General features: G+C 38.4%; 1 protein-coding gene across 1 annotated transcript; it reads right to left on the reverse strand.

The window, feature by feature from the left end:
* Positions 1 to 687: 687 nt before the first annotated feature.
* LOC117338447 (histidine N-alpha-methyltransferase-like) lies at positions 688 to 22711 on the reverse strand. The gene is made up of 7 exons (XM_033899799.1): positions 22535 to 22711; positions 20721 to 20859; positions 19015 to 19117; positions 18579 to 18682; positions 4019 to 4096; positions 2917 to 3093; positions 688 to 878 (listed from the first exon to the last, which is right to left on the reverse strand). The coding sequence occupies exons 1-7, from the start codon at positions 22709 to 22711 to the stop codon at positions 688 to 690; spliced, it is 969 nt and encodes a 322-aa protein (XP_033755690.1).
* Positions 22712 to 22923: the final 212 nt, after the last annotated feature.

Raw genomic sequence — 22923 nt, forward strand, 5'->3', positions numbered from 1 at the left:
ATTTTGTCTCTTGCCCTTTTTGCTCGTATTTTTAATCACTCATGCAATGGGGGCAGCAGGTACAATTCTTACGCCCTACCTGCTGGGCAGTTAGACACATTGGGCATATTCCCACTCCTGCACCGGTTGGCAGACGATTGCCTTAAACCAGGAAGAGGATGAAAGATGTTTTAGACAATTTATAATAAATAGACATCTCACATAGCCTGGTTTATGGTATATCATCCAGAATTTAGATATGCGTGGAATTTGGACTCTTAAGTTTCGTATTTAACTCGGATTTTCGTAAAGCATCAATGTGATTTCAACCAAACGTAATTACATTGTAGTACAGACAACCATCACACCCTACAGTTTAAATCTTTATTGCTTATTCTTGTTAAAAGACAACATAGCTGTTGCCGATAGTATCTGAACCAAAGACCTCGCATGTTAGTTTGACACGAGAGTATCTGAACCAAAGACATTGGATGTTAGTTTTGACACGAGTACCACAGGCAGGCCAGTCTCGTCCTGATAATTGCGAAACGCTTGTCTGTCACTTACAATGGTCTGTCTGAGATTAACGTATTTAACAAGTTTTAACTGCATGTTTACTTCCTAACTTTCTCATGAAATTTGCAGTACATAATACATGTTGATATTTTCATATCATTTTATCATTATTTTTCAAAAGCAACAGAACAATTAAGTTGCAGTTGTACACGAACAGAATACTGCATGCTTCTGGTCATCTGTCCAGCTGTCTGCCAGTTGGAGACCGGATTTCTCGACAATGTTCCGAAGTTGTTCAAGGGTATATTTATTACTGAATCCATCTCCCTCGTGGAAATAAAGTCTTCCTCCTTTCTCAATTACCAGGTCAATACCAAGTCCAGCTGTAATGCGACATAATTTCATATCATGTAACGTTTTATGTTTTTTTTTTCTTTTCATTTTGCAACAATCCTTGTAGGTAGGGCATAATAGTTATTTATATATGCTTGCCCCAACTGAAAGAAGCAACTAAACTTAGAATTTTATCTTTCACTTTTTTTTTTTTAACAAGTTTTCCAATGTCTCTCTTGACACTGCCTCATGCGTGGCCTTTAGGTGCGTAATGGCCCCCGTTCGGGATGACTTTAGGCTCTGTGTCATGGCTTAAGGTTCATGTAAATAGTAAATCAATTAATATTTATCCAGATTAAAATATCACTATTCTGTTGCAGTTAAACATTAGTAACTTTATCATTGTTAAAATGTATCAAGGCTTTCCATTGGTCTTGATTTTGACATTTAATTTGTTAAGATACCTGTTCATTTCGGCAAAAACAGACATAAAACGCATGTTTCAGGAGGATAAATAAAGCTCATGTGGATCAGTCATATTGCATAAAATAACCATGCTGTTATGGTCACAAGTGTCTATAGCAGGTAGTGCGAGCGCTTGTTTGACCAGATTTTACTTTATCAAAGCATAAACGTAGATTCTCTTTTGACCTTGAAATGCAAATAGTGCGTGCGTTTATAGGCTGCGGTATGTTTTGCGTTTGTTTCCTTGTGAAAGCGTGAAACTGATGGCTTTATATTGCTATCTCACCGAAGCATACTACCAAAGTACTGACAATGGCATAACAAGACGTCCCACTCCATAAATGCCGCGCAACAGCAAGCAACAGCAGCAAGTATCATTTTTAATAGACTGTAGTATATCTCGATCATAGGACAGAATTAAACACCTTTCTCACAGGAAAGAACGTTCGAAAAAAGGCCAGAAGTGAGACAATGTCAAAGGTAAAATTAGGAATAACAAGCAAGCACATTCGTAGAATATATATCCCCATTGTCCTCGCATATTTTAGGTAAACGTGTCATTATAGCACAACAGAATGATAATTTTTTTTGAGTCATGATGTATTGCTTGAAACTCGAAGAAATAGAGGATATTGAATGGTTTACCGTTTAATATACATAGTAACATATATCTCATGAGTACAACAGAATATCGGTATTTTCACGAGTGCAAATCACAAGTAAAAACATATTGAAATAGTCTGTCATACGAGTGAAAATTCGGTTATCTGAAACAGGAAACCATTCAATTATCATTTTATTGCATTTTATTTACTTAAAAACAGAATCTAAAACATTGAAAAATTAAGCGTCAAAAAGTGCGGGTATCCGTAACATAACTCATTACGTCATCCAATTGTGTTTGGTTTGGTTTATTTTGTTTAACGTCCTATTAACAGCTAAGGTCATTTAAGGACGGCCTCCCGTGCGTGCGAAGTGCATGCGTGTGGCGAGTGCGTATGTGTGTTTTGGGAGGCTGCGTGCGATATGTTCGTGTTAATTCTCCTTGTGATAGGCCGGAACTTCTGCCGATTTATAATGCTACCTCACTGAAGCATACTGCCGAAGACACCCAGCAGCACACCCCACCCGGCCACATTATACTGACAACGGGCGAACCAGTTGTCCAACTCCTGCGGGCAGCTCATCGATGCAGTGAAAATATTGGTTATATTTGTTTGATAAATTTCTATATATCACTGGCAAAAATGCAATTAAAAGTTTTTGCACGGGTACAAAGCGTGACGGACTGATGGATAAAACTTAATAACCCCATTTCTGTGAAAGAGGGGGGCACTAAAGTAACTAGAAACAAAGGAAACATAACCAAAATATAGACTTCTCTTGCGATCATGCAGTGGGGGCAGCAGGAAAAATTCTTACGTCCTTCCTGCAACTCAAAATCAACATAACAAGGACAAAGACATACAAATCATGAACATTATCTATATACCAACATCTATATTTGCATATTGTATACTTTCTTACGTTTCTGTATTAATATAATTTTTGTTCTGTATTAATATAATTTTAAAGTAAATTAAAAACAGAAAGTAAGTGAAAACGATTGAACAAAACACGTACGTATCGGATCCTGGATGCTTTCTTTAGCCTTGATGTAAGCCCTTACATAGCTCAAAGATTGCGGAGTTTTGTCGCAAATAAAGTCCACCTCATATGTGAATCTAGCCAAGTCGATCTGACTTCCGGTTTCTTTGTTCAGCCGGACAGCAGCATTTTGAATGAATTCCCGTGTCAGTCCTAATGTGTTAAAAGGAAATAATATGGATATTTTAAGATGATTAACGACTTATTACAACGACAAACTTTAAAGAAGACGAGGGTTATTTTCAATAATTGCAGGTTTGTTTGAATCAATTTAGATGTGTTGTAAAAATTGATAACACGTGATAGCACAACATCGAAAATATGTCGACTTGTACCAAGTGATCCTTTATTCCAAATATGAACTAATCTATCTGGAACTATTCTTGCCCTGCAGGTAGGGCGTAAGAATTGTACCTGCTGCCCCCATTGCATGATCGTAAGAGCCGACTTAATTTGGGATCTTTTTTGGTTTGGTTTATTTTGTTTAACGTCCTATTAACAGCTAAGGTCATTTAAGGACGGCCTCCCGTGCGTGCGACATGTATGCGTGTGGGAGGCTGCGGTATGTTCGTGTTAAGTCTTCTTGTGATAGGCCGGAACTTTTGCCGATTTATAGTGCTATCTTACTGAAGCATACTGCCGAAGACGCCCAGCAGCACATCCCACCCGGTCACATTATACTGACAACGGGCGAACCAGTCATCCCACTCCAAATATGCTGAGCGCTAAGCAGGAATAGCAACTATCATTTTTAAAGACTTTGGTATGTCTCGGCTAGGGGACAGAACCCAAAGTCTTCCTCACAGCGGCGAACGCTCAACTAAAGGCCAAAAGTGAGGCATTTTCAAGGGAGACATTAGGAAGAAGAAAGTTGTTAAGAAAGAAGAGAAAAGGTAAAATTCCAAATTTAGTCGCCGCTTACGATCATGCAATGGGGGCAGCAGGTACAATTCTTATGCCCTACCTGCAGGGCAGGGGGATCTTATCTTTTCTCTTCTTCGAACTACTCGATCGCCTGCCCTGCAGGTAGGGCGTAAGAATTGTTGATTTTGATTTTGTTGAATGAATACAATCTTACCTGTATCGTCATTATAAGCCTTGATAATAGCCTCTTTATCTTGTGTGATATCAGCGCTGAACAGCAGTCGACATTTGTCTGGAAAAGGATGTTTCATTTGAAAAATTTACTTATTATACATACACATGTATATACTTATCAATGTTGTCTCAGCAACTTCTGATTTTAAATTTCCATTTCTCGTAATAAGTTACCTGGCCTCGTAAACAGTTCGCTTTTGAAGTTTTGTGATTAAATCCGTTGCTAAAAAGTACAACATAACAAAGACATGGTTTATGAAAATGAAGTGAGATTCCATAATCGATATTCCGGATTTTCTTCATTTACGAAAAATGCAGCGACTCGGTTTTTAGGTCACCTGAGACGAAGTCTCAAGTGACCTATTCTAATCGCCTTTTGTCCGTCGTCGTCCGTCGTCCGTCGTGCGTCGTCCGTCGTGCGTCCGTAAACTTTTTACATTTTCGACTTCTCCAAAACCACTTAACAAAATTCAATGAAATTTGGCAGAAAGTTTCTATGGCTGAAGGTCAACCAAAATTGTGAATTATATGGTCCCCAGCCCCCAGGGGCCTGAGGGGTGGGGCCAAAAAGGGTCAAATTGACTAAAACTTCAAAAATCTTCTTCTCTACTCTCAGATATGGTAGAATCAAATACTCTTCATAGATGGAAGGGTCTTAAGGTGCTTTACCAAAATTGTGAATTTCATGACCCTGGGGTCTCACGTTTGCCCCTGGGGAGGGGGTAAACTTTACTATAGTTTATATAGGGAAATCACATTTTTGACTATTATTTGTTGGATTTGTATTGGAATTCATTCTAACTTGGTTCAAATTATCAGCATGGGATTACAGTTTGATGTTATGTATATGTTGGACCTGGTTGACCCCCAGGGGCTGGTGGGCGGGGCCAAAAAGGGTCAAATTGACTGAAATTTCAAAAATCTTCTTCTCTACTCTCAGATATGTTAGAATCAAATACTCTTCATAGATGGAAGGCTCTTCAGGTGCTTTACCAAAATTGTGAATTTCATGACCCTGGGGTCTCACGTTTGCCCCTGGGTAGGGGGTAAACTTTACTATAGTTTATGTAGGGAAATCACATTTTTGACTATTATTTCTTGGATTTGTATTGGAATTCATTCTAACTTGGTTCAAATTATCAGCTTTGGATTACAGTTTGATGTTATGTACATGTTGGCCCTGGTTGACCCCCAGGGGCTGGTGGGCGGGGCCAAAAAGGGTCAAATTGACTGAAATTTCAAAAATCTTTCTCTATACTCTCAGATATGTTAGAATCAAATACTCTGCATAGAGGAAGGGGTCTTATGGAGCTTTACCAAAATTGTGAATTTCATGACCCTGGGGTCTTGCGTTTGCCCCTGGGGAGGGGGTAAACTTTACTATAGTTTATATAGGGAAATCACATTTTTGACTATTATTTGTTGGATTTGTATTGGAATTCATTCTAACTTGGTTCAAATTATCATCATGGGATTACAGTTTGATGTTATGTACATGTTGGCCCTAGTTGACCCCAGGGGCTGGTGGGCGGGGCCTAAAAGGGTCAAATTGACTGAAATTTCAAAAATCTTCTTATCTACTATATGTTAGAATCAAATACTCTTCATAGACTGACCCCATTAGGACTGATGGGTGGGGCCAAAAAGGGTCAATTTAGTTGGCCGAAATATTTCAAATCTCAGGTGACCGTTAAGGCCCTTTGGGCCTCTTGTTAGGTCATCTGACCCGAAGGGTCAGGATGACCTATAGTCATCATGCTTCGTCCGTCGTCATGCGCCGTCCGCCGTGCGCTGTGCGTAAACTTTTCACATTTCAATCTTCTTCTCAAGTTCCACAAGTGGGATTAAGCTGAAACTTGCCTGAGATGATCCTGAGATGGTCCTGACCAAGTGTTGTTATTTTTCGGGTCAGTCCGAAATCCAAGATGGCCGCCATAGCCGCCATTTTGAAAACAAATTTTAACTTCTTCTCAAGTTCCACCAGTGCTGTTGGGCTGAAACTTGCCATAAATGATCCTGAGATGATCCCGACCAAGTGTTGTTATTTTTCGGGTCGGTCTGAAATCCAAGATGGCCGCCATAGCCGCCATCTTGAAAAACACATTTTAAACTTCTTCTCAAGTTCCACCAGTGCTGTTGGGCTGAAACTTGCCAGAAATGATCCTGAGATGATCCCGACCAAGTGTTGTTATTTTTCGTGTCAGTCCGAAATCCAAGATGGCCGCCATAGCAGCCATCTTGAAAAAAAACACATTTTAAACTTCTTCTCAAGTTCCACCAGTGCTATTGAGCTGAAACTTGCCAGAAATGACCCTGATATGATTGTGACCAAGTGTTGTTATTATTTCGGGTCGGTCCGAAATCCAAGATGGCCGCCATAGCCGCCATCTTGAAAAACACGTTTTAAACTTCTTCTCAACTTCCACCAGTGCTGTTGGGCTGAAACTTGCCAGAAATGATCCTGAGATGATCCCGACCAAGTGTTGTTATTTTTTGGGTCGGTCCGAAATCCAAGATGGCCGCCATAGCCGCCATCTTGAAAAACACATTTTAAACTTCTTCTCAAGTTCCACCAGCGCTATTTAGCTGAAACTTGCCAGAAATGACCCTGATATGATTGTGACCAAGTGTTGTTATTATTTCGGGTCGGTCCGAAATCCAAGATGGCCGCCATAGCCGCCATCTTGAAAAACACGTTTTAAACTTCTTCTCAAGTTCCACCAATGCTATTGAGCTGAAACTTGCCTGTAATGATTCTTATATGATCCCGACCAAGTGTTGTTATTTTTCGGGTCGGTCCGAAATCCAAGATGGCCGCCATAGCCGCCATCTTGAAAAACACATTTTAAACTTCTCAAGTTCCACCAGTGCTGTTGAGCTGAAACTTGCCTGAAATTATCCTGATATGTTTGTGACCAAGTGTTGTTATTTTTCGGGTCGGTCCGAAATCCAAGATGGCCGCCATAGCCGCCATCTTGAAAAACACATTTCAAACTTCTTCTCAACTTCCACCAGTGCTGTTGGGCTGAAACTTGCCAGAAATGATCCTGAGATGATCCCGACCAAGTGTTGTTATTTTTCGGGCCGATCCGAAATCCAAGATGGCCGCCATAGCCGCCATCCTGAAAAACACATTTTAAACTTCTTCTCAAGTTCCACCAGTGCTATTGAGCTGAAACTTGCCTGAAATGATCCTGATTTGATCCCAACCAAGTGTTGTTATTTTTCAGGTCGGTCCCAAATCCAAGATGGCCACCATAACCACCATCTTCAAAAACACATTTTAAACTTCTTCTCAAGTTCCACCATTGCTATTGGGCTGAAACTTGCCTGAAATGTTCCTGAGATGATCCCGACCAAGTGTTGTTATTTTTCAGATTGGTCTGAAATCCAAGATGGCCGCCATATCCGCTATCTTAAAAAACACATTTTAAACTTCTTCTCCAGTTCCACTGGTGCCATTGAGCTGGAAATTGGCCTCGTAAAAACTTTGACATGGCAGCAATGGTGGCCATTTTGTAACATGATTGCGCAATCATGGTTTTCCTGAACAACACCTATTTTAAACTTCTTCTCAAATTCCACCAGTGGGATTCAGCTCTTACTTACCAGAAATTATCCTTAGATGGTCCAGACCAAGTGTTATTATTTATTGGGTCAGTCAGAAATGCAAGATGGCCACCATGGCCAACAGTGCCACTATATACTTGCTACAGAGAATGCATACTACAATTATATAAGGGTTTTAATTTAGAGTCAGATGACCGTTAAGGCCCCTGGGCCTCTTGTTAGGTCATCTGACCCGAAGGGTCAGGATGACCTATAGTCATCATGTTTCGTCCGTCGTCGTGCGCCGTCCGCCGTGTGCCGTGCGTAAACTTTTCACATTTCAAACTTCTTCTCAAGTTCCACCAGTGGGATTGAGCTGAAACTTGCCTGAAATGATCCTGAGATGGCCCTGACCAAGTGTTGTTATTTTTCGGGTCGGTCCGAAACTAAGATGGCCGCCATAGCCGCCATTTTGAAAACACATTTTAAACTTCTTCTCATGTTCCACCAGTGCTATTGAGCTGAAACTTGCCAGAAATGATCCTGAGATGGTCCTGACCAAGTGTTGTTATTTTTCGGGTCGGTCCAAAATCCAAGATGGCCGCCATAGCCGCCATTTTGAAAACACATTTTAAACTTCTTCTCCAGTTCCACCAGTGCTATCAAGCTGAAACTTGCCTGAAATGATCCTGATATGATGCCGACCAAGTGTTGTTATTTTTCGGGTCGGTCCGAAATCCAAGATGGCCGCCATTTTGAAAACACATTTTAAACTTCTTCTCATGTTCCACCAGTGCTATTGAGCTGAAACTTGCCAGCAATGATCCTGAGATGGTCCTGACCAAGTGTTGTTATTTTTCGGGTCGGTCGAAAATCCAACATGGCCGCCATAGCCGCCATCTTGAAAATACATTTTAAACTTCTTCTCAAGTTCCACCAGTGCTATTGGGCTGAAATTTTCCTGCCATGATCCTGATATGATGTCGACCAATTGTTGTTATTTTTCGGGTCGGTCCGAAATCCAAGATGGCCGCCATCTTGAAAAACACATTTTAAACTTCTCCAGTTCCACCAGTGCTATTAAACAAAAACTTGCCTGAAATGATCCTGATATGATCCTGACAAAGTGTTGTTATTTTTCGGGTCAGTCCGAAATCAAAGATGGCCGCCATGGCCGCCATCTTGAAAAAACATTTTAAACTTCTTCTTAAGTTGCACCAGTGCTATTGAGCTGAAACTTGTCTGAAATGATCCTGATATGATGCCGACCAAGTGTTGTTATTTTTCGGGTTGGTCCGAAATCCAAGATGGCCGCCATAGCCGCCATCTTGAAAAACACATTTTAAACTTCTCAAGTTCCACCAGTGCTATTGAGCTGAAACTTGCCTGAAATGATCCTGATATGATCACGACCAAGTGTTGTTTTTTTTCGGGTCGGTCCGAAATCCAAGATGGCCGTCGTGGCCGCCATCTTGAAAAACATATTTTAAAATTCTTCTCAAGTTCCACCAGTGCTATTGAGCTGAAACTTGCCTGAAATGATCCTGATATGATCACGACCAAGTGTTGTTATTTTTCGGGTCGGTCCGAAATCCAAGATGGCCGCCAGATCCGCAATCTTGAAAAACACATTTTATACTTCTTCTCCAGTTCTATTGGTGCCATTGAGCTGGAAATGGGTGAGGATGTCAAGGAAGGCGAGCCAACATAATGTTGTTATTTTTTCGGCCTCGTAAAAACTTTGAAATGGCAGCAATGGTGGCCATTTTGTAACATGATTGCGCAATCATGGTTTTCCTGAACAACACCTATTTCAAACTTCTTCTCAAATTCCATCAGTGGGATTCAGCCCTAACTTACCAGAAATTATGCTGAGATGGCCCTTACTAAGTGTTGTTATTTATCGGGTCGGCCAGAAATCCAAGATGGCCACCATGGCAACCATCTTGTAAAAACATTTTAAACTTCTTCTCCAGTTCCACTGGTGCCATTGAGTTGGAAATTGGTGAGGATTTTAAGGAAGGAGGGCCAACAAAGTGTTAATATTTTTCTGCCTCGTAAAATCATTGACTTGACAGCCATGACGGCCATTAGTAACATGATTGTGCAATCATGGTTTTCCTGAACAATGCCTATTTTAAACTTCTTAAATTCCCCCAATGTGATTCAGCTGTAACTTACCAGAAATGATCCTGAGATGGTCCTTACCAAGTGTTGTTATTTATTGGGTCGGTCAGAAATCCAAGATGGCCACCATGGCAAATGGTGCCACTATATACTTGCTACAGAGAATACATACTACAATTATATAAGGTTTTTAATTTAGAGTCAGATGACCGTTAAGGCCCCTGGGCCTCTTGTTTAAAAAAGTATCGATGTCATTCTATCCAAACCGTGAATATATATTCATTGTTTGGTTTGGTTTGGTTTATTTTGTTTAACGTCCTATTAACAGCTGAGGTCATTTAAGGACGGCCTCCCGTGCGTGCGACATGCATGCGTGTGGTGAGAACGTATGTGTTTTGGGAGGCTGTGATATGTTCGTGTTAAGTCTCCTTGTGATAGGCCGGAACTTTTGCCGATTTATAGTGCTACCTCACTGAACATACTGCCGAAGACTGGTTTGGTTTGGTTTGGTTATTTTGTTTAACGTCCTATTAACATCTAAGGTCATTTAAGGACGGCCTCCCGTGCGTGTGGTATGTATGCGTGTGGTGAGTGCGTATGTGTGTTATGGGAGGCTGTGGTATGTTTGAACATACTGCCGAAGACAACCAGCAGCACAACCCACCTGGTCACATTATACTGACAACGGGCGAACCAGTCGTCCCACTCCTAATATGCTAAGCGCTAAGCAGGAGCAGCAACTACCATTTTTAAAGACTCTGGTATGTCTCGGCTAGTAGAAAGAACCCAAAGCCTTCCTCACGGCGGCGAACGCTCAGCTAAAGGCCAAAAGTGAGGCATTGTCAAGGGAGACATTAGGAAGAAGAAAGTTAAGGAAGAAGAAAGATAAGATCCCTATTTTAGTCGCCTCTTACGATCATGCAATGGGGGGCAGCAGGTACAATTCTTACGCCCTACTTTATTTCTACCTATGTTTATTGTAGTATGGATCTATACTTTTTGTGAGTTTTAAGGTCATCTGACCCAATGGGTCAGGATGACCTATAGCCATAGTGTTCCGTCCGTCGTCCGCCGTGCGTAAGACTTTTTTTATTTCAAAACGCTACTCCTCCTTAACCCTTGAGTGGATTACTTTCAAATTTTGCTTGAAGCATCATTGGGGAGGGCAATCATATTTTATATAAATGAGGCTGGTCTGACCCCTGGGGCGTGAGGGGCTGGGCCCCAAAATGGGGGGAATATGGTGAATTCATGCTTAAAACCCTACTCCATCTTAACCCTTACTTGGATTGAAACAAATTTTTTTTTTTAGTTCCAGACAAACATATACATCAATACTCTCTTAATTACGTAAATGTAATCAATTTTTATGAATACTCATACATTTTTGGTGTATTTTAAATCTACTATTACATTCTTAATTATTGGGCAGTATAGTGTATGTAGAATTGAAACAATCAACCAATGAATATATTGACTGGAGCTAATTGAAAAATGGGATTGGTGGATAGTTTGGATAAAAAGTAGAAGCTGATTTAGAAAAGGAAATACAAAGATAAGAAAGAAAGGAACATAAAAGGAAGAAGAGAAGAAGGAACGAGATTTCCGACGAAAGCAAAGGCAATTTCTGAAAGGGTGACAAAAAGGTTGATACGAATCCAACAAAAAACACAAGCAAATTGAAAAAGTATAAAAATTAATTACATTGGTAAATTTAAATCTATTTCATAATGAAAGACACTACCTTATTGTAATTGTTATATTTATTTTCTAAAAGCTGAATGGTAAGCACTGAAATCCTCAATAAAAGTAGCTTCCTTGTCATATTTTTTTGCTAAGTATCTCTCGATGTTATATGAAGTTTTAAGGTTACTAATTAGAGTGGGTAAGTAAAGAGCTTTACCTAAACACTCTGTTATTTTGGTGTGGGTTTTGTGCTATTTTACCAAAAATGAAATCTTTTTTACATACATTAAAATGTCTCATTACAAGTATCTTGCACCCAAATTTGGAAAGCCATAATTAAATTTTGGAATTTATTACATTCCCAAAGTACATGCTGTATTGTTTCTTTTTCTATGAAGCAGAAATTACATAAATCAGACTGAACAAAATGAATCTTTTTCAAATAAGTGTTTGTAGCTAAGGCATGATGATTAATTCTAAATTGCAACCACTGTAGTTTTGAATTTTTATTGGTGTCAAAAGGCAATCTGTATATTTTTTCCATTCCTCAATAGGTATATTTCCCAATATGGTGTCCCACTTTGCTTGGCATGTAGGCAATACATTATTTTTATTCAATACATTATACATATCTCTTGTACCTTTTTTACTTTTAATAACAATATCAATATACAGTGGTATCAATGGTAATGTAAGTTTTTTTTTCAAAATTCCATCCTAATCGTTTAACTGCCAAAATAATACCATTATAATCAAGGAAGTTAGTATTTAAATTAAAAGCTTCATTAAATTCATTCAAACCATTGCTTATAATATACAGTATTATTACCTATTTTTATTAAATCATTATACCAAATTGGTAGAGATAATATTTGTTCTGGCATAAATATTTCAATTTTCCCTCTTAATGTATTCCACGCATTAAAAACATCAATCCAAAATTTGTTAAGAAGTACATTTTTGATATTATATTCAATATATCTATTTCCTAACGTTAAAAGCTTGTTTCTATTAATTTTTGTAAAAAGAAATGTCTGCCAATTTGAATTTTTAAGACAAATATTTCTAATTCATGTTGATTTTAAGGCCATTTCAAAATGTTGGATATTAACCATTTTCAAGCCACCTTAATAACATTTCACAATAATATCTCCTTTGACCTTTGCTATTGGACTTCCCCAAAAGTATTCATTGAACATATTTTGAATCTCTTTCTTAGTAGATTGGTTAGGCGATGGTAATCCTATAAATAAGTGTGTAAGTATTGGTAGTAGCAGTGTTTTTATTACGGTTACTCTACCTATCGGAGTTATATATCGTCTATTCCACTGTTTAATTAGTGCCTTTAATTTTGTAATATTTTCTTTGAAGTTAGACTGAACTATTTTACTGAGGTCAACATCGAAGTTAATTCCTAAAAGATTAAAATGTGTTGAACCCCATGCTAGAGTAAGATTATTGACTAATTTCTCTGAACTGTATTTTTTACTCCCTATCCATATAACTTGTGTTTTTGTGTAGTTTAATTTGAGTCCTGATATTTCCCAGAAGTAGTTAAGTTCTTTTAAAGCATACCTAAGTGATGTTTCAGTACCATCTAGAATAAGAGAAGTGTCATCAGCGAATTGTGATATAAGATGTTCTGTTGTGTCAATTTTTATGTGTGTATTTGTTCTTAATTTAATTGCTAATATTTCTGCACAGAGAGGAAAAATATAGGGTGATAATGGATCTCCTTGTCTACAGCCTCTTTCTAGTTTAATGGGTTTAGATAAATGTCCACCTTGGTTTACAAAAGAAGAAATATTATTTGTAAATTTTTTATCCAATGTTTAATTGAGTCCCCAAAGTTGAAAAATTCTAAAACTTGATTTATAAATGTCCATGAAACAGAATCAAAAGCTTTTTCGAAGTCTATTAAAAGAAGCATGCCTGGTATATGTTGTTCTTCTGTATAATCCATTACATCATAATTAATCTAGTATTATCAGCTATATATCTGCCCGGAATGAAACCTGTTTGATCACTATGTATAAGTTTATCTAGAACTGATTTAAGTCTTTTTGCGATGCATCCTGAAGCTATTTTATATATAACATTTAAAAGAGAAATGGGTCTCCAATTATTTAAAAACTGACGGGGTTTATCTCCCTTTTGTATACAAATAATGATTCCCTGTTTTTGAGTTACAGATAATTCACCTGTTTCATATCCCCGATTTACTGATCGAATAATAAATGAATTAAGATTTTTCCGAAAAAATTTAAAAAATTCAACAGTGAAACCATCTGACCCAGGACTTTTATCATTTTTCATACTCTTTAATACATCTGTTGCTTCCTTATAATTAGTATTACCTTCTAAATTATTTTTTTCATCGACTGTTAATTTAGGGATATCAGTGAGAGATCATAAATCCATGAGTAATTAGAGGGTTTATCATTATTTCTATAGAGTCTATCATAGTACTTTCTGGTGTCTTCTAAAATTTCCTCCTGCTTTGTAATAATTCCCATCTCTGTTTCTATCCTTGGTATTATTTTTTCTGTGAAATTTCTTTTTTCCAAACTACAAAAATATTTTGATGGTTTTTCTCCTTCTTCTATCCATTTTACCTTTGATCTAAACATGTTTCCCTTCAATTTTTTTTATCTCTAATCTCTTCTAACTCATTTTTTTATATTGATAAATATCATCATTATTTGTAATTCCCTCCCTTTCTTCTAAGTTCTGAATTTTGGTAATCAACTCTGTTTCAATTTTTTTAAAAGAGGCATAAGAAATTGTTTTTTTCCCTCGATTTCCATCAATAAAGTTTCCAAAAATAACTGGTCATCAATAATAAATTGTATTTCATTTTCATTTATGTTATCCAAGTTATTTATATGATATATTGGCACTGCATACTGTTTCTTTACATCTTTTATTACTTTCTGGACTGTCTGTACATACTCAATATCGTTTAATAAAGTATTGTTGAAATTCCATAGACTTTAACCCCTTTTGAATTCTTGAAATTTTATTTTTAATGTAATCATGGAGTGGTCAGACTTATAACTTGATTCAACAGTACAATTTAATATATTTGATAGGACATTCCTTGAGGTTAGAAAAAAATCTAGTCTAGCTTGTTTTGTAGGATTTTTTCGTCCCCATGTAAATCTTTTTGTATCTGGGTGAAATTCTCTACGAATCAACTAAATCACATTCATTTATAATATCAAGTAATTTATCTCTTGCATTTCGATTATTGAAACCAAATTTGATGTGAAACATCTTTAGGGGAGGGCAATCATATTATATATAAATGAGGCTGGTTTGACCCCTGGGGCAGGGCCCCAAAAGGGGAACTTTGGTGAATTTTTGCTTTAAAACACTACTCCATCTTAACCCATGGCTAGATTACAACCAAATTTGATGTGAAACATCATTGAGGGAGGGCGATCATAGTTATATAAATGAGGATGGTCCGACCCCTAGGGCCAGAGGGGTGGAGCCCAAAAAGGGGAACTTTGCTGAAATTTCGGTTTAAAACCCTACTCCTCCTTAACACTTGGGTGGATTACATCCAAATTTGGTGTGAAACATCATCAGGGAAGGATAATAAATTTTTATATAAATGAAGTTGATATGACCCCTAGAGGACCGAGTGGCGGGCCCCAAAGGGGTAAATTTGGTGAATTATTGCTTCAAAACCCTACTCCTTTTTAACCTTTGGCTATATTGCATCCAAATTTGGTTTGAAACATCATTAGGGGAGGGTAATCATATTTTATATGAAGGAGGCTAGTGTGACCCCTGGGGACACAGGGGCGAGGCCCCAAAAGGGGAACTTAGCCAAAAGTTTGCTTTAAAGCATTATCCTAAATAGTCCGGTTGCCAAACTCCGATTTTTCTCTTAACCTTGCATTTACGTCCACATAATGTTTTTCAGTGATTTTTGCATGTTGGATGGGTGCTGATCCCAGAACTGCTTGGTGCCACTCTGGCACCCTTGAGCATTTTGAAATATTCAAGATGGCTGAAAAATCTAAAAATGGCAATAAGTTTATTACTCTAGAGTTACATTTTTTGTGTGTATACTGGTTTTTTTAGGGTCATAGACACCACTAAAATCATGTAAAATACAATGCAGTAATCAATTCTTTAATTCAATCTAAAATAGTCTCCAAAATGGCCGCCGAAACCTCAAAATTGCAATAAGTCATGTATTGTTTCCTTAAAATGGTTATTGGTGTTTATGTTTTGATATGGAGATTGCTTCATAGTAACACAATCACAATCAAAATATTGTTCAGTATGAATGGAAATTAGGTTATGATTAAATGTTATGCCAGGTATTGATTATATTATATGCAACCCATAGAAGCCCTTCCATATGCAGTGCTATAAAGCATTCTTGGAGGTCAGCATGTGAAGCGTCATCAACCTGGATTGTGGAATAAAATGTGGTTAAACATGTTTATCATAACATCCATGCGGTATGACCATCGTCCTGGATGACTTGTCGGAATAATTGTTAACCAATCTGCTCTTAAACGATGGGCACTGAGCCTTCATGTCTGCAGTCGCCCTATCAAAGACATTGCAGACATGCGCGAGGAAGACACAAAACCACAAGTTATTTCACACAGGGAGTATATGCCAGCTCGTATACGTACCTTGGGTTCGACATACATTACGAGGAAGCATCAAGAGTGGCACTTGAAATTTGTGTGCAGGGGAAAGGGCAAGAAGATGTCACTTATTTGCGCTCATTACTCCCTTACCTTTTCAACAAGTTATCTGAACAGTAACAAACCAGAGTGCAGGTCACAAACCTTATTTGGCTGCAGTTGTTAGAACGGGTGCGTATTCTTCAGCCTACAGACATTGCGTTCAATCAGACTCGTGGTAACTGGACTTGACCCTGCGCCACATGAAGTCCATATGATTGTCTTGCTAGAAAGAACTGACATGAGAACATCTCGCGAGGAGGCAGACATGACTATTCCACAGCAATTTGGTTTGGTTTGGTTTATTTTGTTTGACGATCTATTAACAGCTAAGGTCATTTAAGGACGGCCTCCCGTGCATGCGACATGTATGCGTGTGGTGAGTGCGTATGTTTGTTTTGGGAGGCTGCGGTATGCGGCCCATCAACACTATCAAGGTCATTAGGGCCAAAATTAGTGATTAAAAATACGAGCAAAAAGGGCAAGAGACAAAATGACATAAATCAACGAATTATGTAAAAATGTGGATATATATTGGTACATTCACGATAGGTTTAAAATCAAAAAGTGGCTATGGTTAGTCAAATCTTGTGATAAAGACCAATAACTATCAGATAGTTCAAAATTTTGTATATATTAACCGACTCGAACAGAGTCTTCAGTCTTGCCTTGCTGTTGTAAAAACTCTCTCTTGCAAGTTGTAGATCAATGCAATCCAATAAAAAAGTGTTTGACGGTAAATGGTTCATTGCACACACGATGCACTGGGGCTGGTCCTCACGCTTCAATAAGTAGGAATGCGTTATACATTGTATATGTATGGCCCATCCTAAGACGGGCAAGAACAACCTCGTCTCGTCGATTGTCTCTGTAGCAAGGAGACCATTCGCCGTTATTTCCTTAGATTGAGTATAGTTTATTGTCTGCATATTGGTTTCATTCATTTTGCCACTGTGATAATAAAAATTTAGTAACTAACGGCTTAAAATCGGTAAAATGAAGTTTAAAATCAGTTGGTGGAAGTGATAATGCCGATTTTGCGGCGCGATCTGCTTTTTCATTGCCAGGTATTCCGGTGTGTCCAGGAACCCAGCAAAATATGATATGACAATTTAAGGTGAGACTATGGAGTAGAATCAGTATTTTTCGAATGGACATGTCATCTAGATTTCTGTTACTTAGACTCTGTAAGACAGATAGAGAGTTAGAATAGATAATTGCTCTCGTTACATTGTAAGTTTTAATGTGTTCGAGAGTAAGGCAGATAACATGGGCCTCTGCAGAGAATATCGAAGCGTCATTAGGAAGTCGACATCCCAAGGCTGCATTTGTAGTAACCATGGCTGCCGCTACCTTATGATCGTTCTTAGAACCATCAGTGTAGAATGATTGGAAGGCACTGTATTTTGTCTGTAGGTATAAGAATGACGAACATAGACATGAGTGTCAGTATCAGATTTAATTGTGTCATGAAGGGAGAGGTCAATTTTCGGTAATTTTAAAGTCCATGGAGGGATTTCGATTGTTCGGCAGGATGCGATCGAGTCGACATTAATTCGGGCAGTTTCTAAAAGAGAGGACATCCGTATTCCAAACGATGGAATACATTTTGGTTTATTATGGCACAAATCCTTATAATTCGGATCGAATACAAGGGAAGAGGCAGGGTTTGATGGTTTGGTTTGGTTTGGTTTATTTTGTTTACGTCCTATTAACAGCTGAAGTCATTTAAGGACGGCCTCCCGTGCGTTCGACATGCATGCGTATGGTGAGTGGGTATGCGTGTTTTGGGAGGCTGCGGTATGTTCGTGTTAAGTCTCCTTGTGATAGGCCGGAACTTTTGCCGATTTATAGTGCTATTTCACTGAAGCATACTGCCGAAGACACCCAGCAGCACACCCCACCCGGTCACATTATACTGACAACGGGGGAGGAGTCAAACTTCACTATCGTTTATATAGGAAAATCACATTTTTGACTATCACTTGTAACAATTAGCTCACCTGGGCCGAAGTTGCGGTGAGCTTATGCCATGGCTCAGCTTTCGTCATCCGTCAACATTTGCTTTATTCGCGACTAGTCATCAAATACTTAGTGGATTTTAACAAATTTGGTCCTTTTGGCTGCATATAGACAATTGTTTTGCCGCTTGTTTCTACTTTATTTGGTGTATTTTGAAGCCTTGTACTATAAAAATGACACGAGATTCATATTTCTAAAGGATACCAAAATATTTCATTTAATGAAAAGATCCCGACATCATATAGTGGCTACATAAATAGCCCGTGAAAACCAAACGATATTATTCAATTTAGATTCTGCGAGTATTTTTAACTTCAATTGAACAAGCGTTTAATTGTAATGATGAAAAGTACGGAAAATAAATATAAGGACTTGTGTTTTTTTTTTCAAACCTGGGGTTATGTAAATAGTGCAGCAATTAATTTTTACTCTGGAAAGTACCTGACATCATGGTAGAAATCATCCTCAGAATGGTCACCTGGTCTGTATATGTCAGGTTGGAGATGCTACCAATCCACAAGATAATCTTGGGCCCTTCTACCTTTCTATAACACATAAAACAACTAAAATTTGTGACAAATTGTGCTTCCGATGAAATTTAAAGAAACCAAAGCTGTTCTGCTACAGCTATATTAGCAATTGAAATGTCACCTTTATTTATTTTGTCTCCAAAACTCTGTGACCTTAATTCTTACATAATCTATTAAAACTTGAAAGATCTGGAGATTTTTTAGCATACGACACAGACATTGTGTAAATATGTAGTATTTCGTTATTTCTTAGTGAATTACCTGCGATTATTACCGTCATCATAGATATTTGACAGCTAAGAAGTATCATCGATAAAAACACCAATGCTGTCATAGTTACGACTTACTTCAGTTCTTCTATTGCTCTTATGTAGTCCTTAGCTATAGGTGAAAGAAGAAGAGAATCGCCATATTCCTCTTTCAGTTCCCTTGCTGACGTCATCAGAAAATCTGAAAATCAAATGGAGCCGTTTGGTTTGGTTTATTTTGTTTAACGTCCTATTAACAGCTAAGGTCATTTAAGGACGGCCTCTCGTGCGTGCGACATGCATGCGTGTATTGATTGCGTATGTGTGTTTTGGGAGGCTGCGTTATGTTCGTGTTAAGTCTCCTTGTGATAGGCCGGAACTTTTGCCGATTTATAGTGCTACCTCACTGAAGCATACTGCCGAAGACGCCCAGCAGCACACCTCACCCGGTCACATTATACTAACAACGGGCAAACCAGTCGTCCCACTCCCAATATGCTGAGCGCGGAGCCGACTTTTCTGATAAGGGTTTATTTGACTTGAGTGGTTTGTGGTGTCAAGGAGGATGGATTGGTCATTAAATATTGTGTGAAAAATAAATAAACGTATAGAAACGTTTACTGCATAATTCCTATACAACATGGATCGCGGAATTCCAGACTACCCGGTCAAAGATCACCATGTCTCGCAAAGATGCAAAACATCAAGGTTGTGAGAACAGAATGACAACAGTAGTAAAAAGGAGCATGATGACGTAAACATTTGAGGTAATAAGGGAGTATGAGGAGTTTCTGAAAATCGGCCAAAAAGATAATAATTGTGTGAAATGAAAGCCAGTCTACCGGAAAAAAGGAATAATTTTTAACAAGGAAAAGTCGCCGTGTAATGATGTCACGAAAAGGAAGAAGACAGCAACGATGAAACCCTATATCAAAAGAGCTTAACGGCCCATCAACACTATAAAGGAACAAAAAAAAAAAGAAAATGATTAGAAATACGAGCGAAACATGTAAAAAATGAAATATATATTTGTACACTCAAGATCAGTTGAAAATAAAAAAAAAGTGGCTATGGTTACTCAAATCTTGTGATAAAGACCAATAACTTTCATATAATTCAAAATTTTGTATATACTAACAGACTCACAGTGTCACTGTTTATGCAAAACCTGTTCCCCTTTCCCCAACGATGTTAATGACCAAATTGGGTTCAAATCCATTCATAATTTCATGACCAGTAGCGATTTAAAGGTATCACTTTTTTTCCAAATTTGGGCCCTGCCCCTTTGATGTCAGTCACAATTTATTCAACATCTGTTTCCCTTGCCCCAAGGATGTTTCTGACTTAATAGGGTTCAAATCCGTTAATAACTTTATGACTAGTAACGATTTAAACGAACTACGTCTATTTTCCCTATAGCGTCCCGTCCTTTGGTCCTTTCGGGCCGAGTCACCATTTATGCAAAATCTGTTCCCCTTCCCCGAAGGATGTTTCTGACCTAATTGAGTTCAATTCCATATGATTTTGACTAGTAGCGATTTAAAGGAATTTTGACTAATTTCATTTAATGGAATTACCTCTATTTCCCCTATTGAGCTCCACCCTCTGGCCCATGCGGGGTCAGAATCGTCATTTATGCAAGATCTGTTCCCCTTCCCCAAGGATGTTTCTGGCCAAATTTGGTTAAAATCCACTAAGCATTTTATTTAGATTTTTGTAGCGATTTAAATTGTATGTTGACGCACGACGGACGGCGTGACATGGCATAAGTTCACCCGACCTTCAGCTCAAAAAATCACACAAACCTTCAGACACATCTACAGGGTAAAACGACAGTTGGTGTTGTCGTTTCAGTATATCGTCTATAATATGCCTTGTTTTAGAGCAGTTTCCGCATCCTAGGTCAACCAATTTTATTTCGTAAGGAAGACGGGGAATTATTTCCTGCAAACAAGAACAGTGTTGATGAAACTTAATATTGATTATAATTTTGCGACTGATGTGAAAGTCATATATGTACACTCGGTCAATTAAACAGGAGTCGAAATAACGAGACATGTTTTTTTTTACCATTTATAGTATACAAATATATATAATTAACATCAGAAATCGACAAAGTGCCGGAAACCCTATTGTGATTGCACTGTCATAGCGTGCGTCCGAAACACTATTGTGTCCGCTCCATTATTTTGTGACTATTGTAGAGGAATGAACTCATGCATGATCGCTAACCGCTAATTGTATGTGTCTCATACAAAATTCCCGTTTTTCCTTTAAAGGATAAGTTCACAAATTCAGGGCTTTTCATGAGACATTATATTTGTCCATGTGAGCATATGTCCAAAATACATTCGTATCTGCTTCATAATTTTGAAACCAGTCATAACAGGGACGAAACCACGCATGCGTGTTAACCAGTATGAGAATTTAAGTTGCATACTTACATTTGTATTGTCCTTCAAAGGTCAATGTCTATTGAACCCCACCCTTTTGCCCCTAGTGGTCAGACTCATCATTTATGCAAAATTTGTTCCCCTTCCCCCAGTGACCAAATTGGGTTTAAATCCATTCATAACTTTATGACAAGTAGCGATTTAAAGGAATTACCTCTTTTCCACCCGGTCACATACGGACAACGGGCCAACCTGTCGTCCCACTCCCAAAATGCTGAGCGCTAAGCAGGAGTAGAAACTATAATTTTTAAAGACTTGGTTTGGTTTAGTTTATTTTGTTTAACGTCCTATTAACAGCCAAGGTCATTTAAGGACGGCCTCCCGTTCGTGCGACATGCATGCGTGTGGCGAGTGCATATGCGTGTTTTGGGAGGCTGCGGTATGTTCGTGTTGAGTCTTCTTGTGATAGGCCGGAACTTTTGCCGATTTATAGTGCTATCTCACTGAAGCATACTGCCGAAGACACCCAGCAGCACACCCCACCCGGTCACATTATACTGACAACGGGCGAACCAGTCGTCCCAATCCAAATATGGTGAGCGCTAAGCAGGAGTAGCAACTACCATTTTTTGAGACTCTGGTATGTCTCGACTAGGGGACAGAACCCAAAGCCTTCCTCACAGCGGCGAACGCTCAACTAAAGGCCAAAAGTGAGACATTGTCAAGGGAGACATTAGGAAGAAGAAAGTTGTTAAGAGAAAAGATAAGATCCCAAGTTTAGTCGCCTCTTACGATCATGCAATGGGGGCAGCAAGTACAATTCTTACGCCCTACCTGCAGGGCAGTTTTTAAAGACTCTGGTATGTCTCGGCCAGGGGACAGGGCCCAAAGCCTTCCTCACAAGGGCGAACGCTCAACTGAAGACCAAAAGTGAGGTATTGTCATGGAAGACATTAGAAAGAGAAGAAAGTTGTTCAGAAAAAGATGAAAGATAAGATCCCAAATTTAGTCGCAGCAGTTACAATTCTTACGCTCTACCTGCAGGGCAGAAACTTTACACAAACAAAACGCAGTCTCCAAAACACACATACGCACTCACCACACGCATACCTTAGCTGTTAAAAGGACGTTAAACAAATAAAACTAAACTAAACTTTTCAAATGCATAACGATCTGGAGTAAAGTTTTTCTCATGTAACTGGTCCCTGTACTTATGTCAGACATACCTGTATATTGTTTTGAAGTACAGACACCTGGCTTTCTGTTAAATAATAGTTAGGATTTTCTGTCGCAAAGATGTGGTGAAGTTTTGATCCAGTCTCATCGTAGATGTACCAAGAAGGTATGTACTTAGGATTTGCCGTCAACCCTCTGATTAATATCCGTTTTTTATCTACTTCCATGTTCTTAAACGATACAATATCATGTTATTTTAAATGATGATTTTAAGTCAATTCTTTCTATCATGAATATAACAACAAAATTAGTTTCTGCTCAATTTATTTACATACTCATATAGCGCTTACAGTGGAGGGTTAGAAAGACATTTTAAAATACAGCATATGCATGGGGATACTAAAATTGAACACTTCATTAAATTGGATGTTCTGTCTTG

Source organism: Pecten maximus, chromosome 11 (genome assembly GCF_902652985.1).
Source record: "Pecten maximus chromosome 11, xPecMax1.1, whole genome shotgun sequence".
NCBI classification, from domain to species: Eukaryota; Metazoa; Mollusca; class Bivalvia; order Pectinida; family Pectinidae; genus Pecten; species Pecten maximus.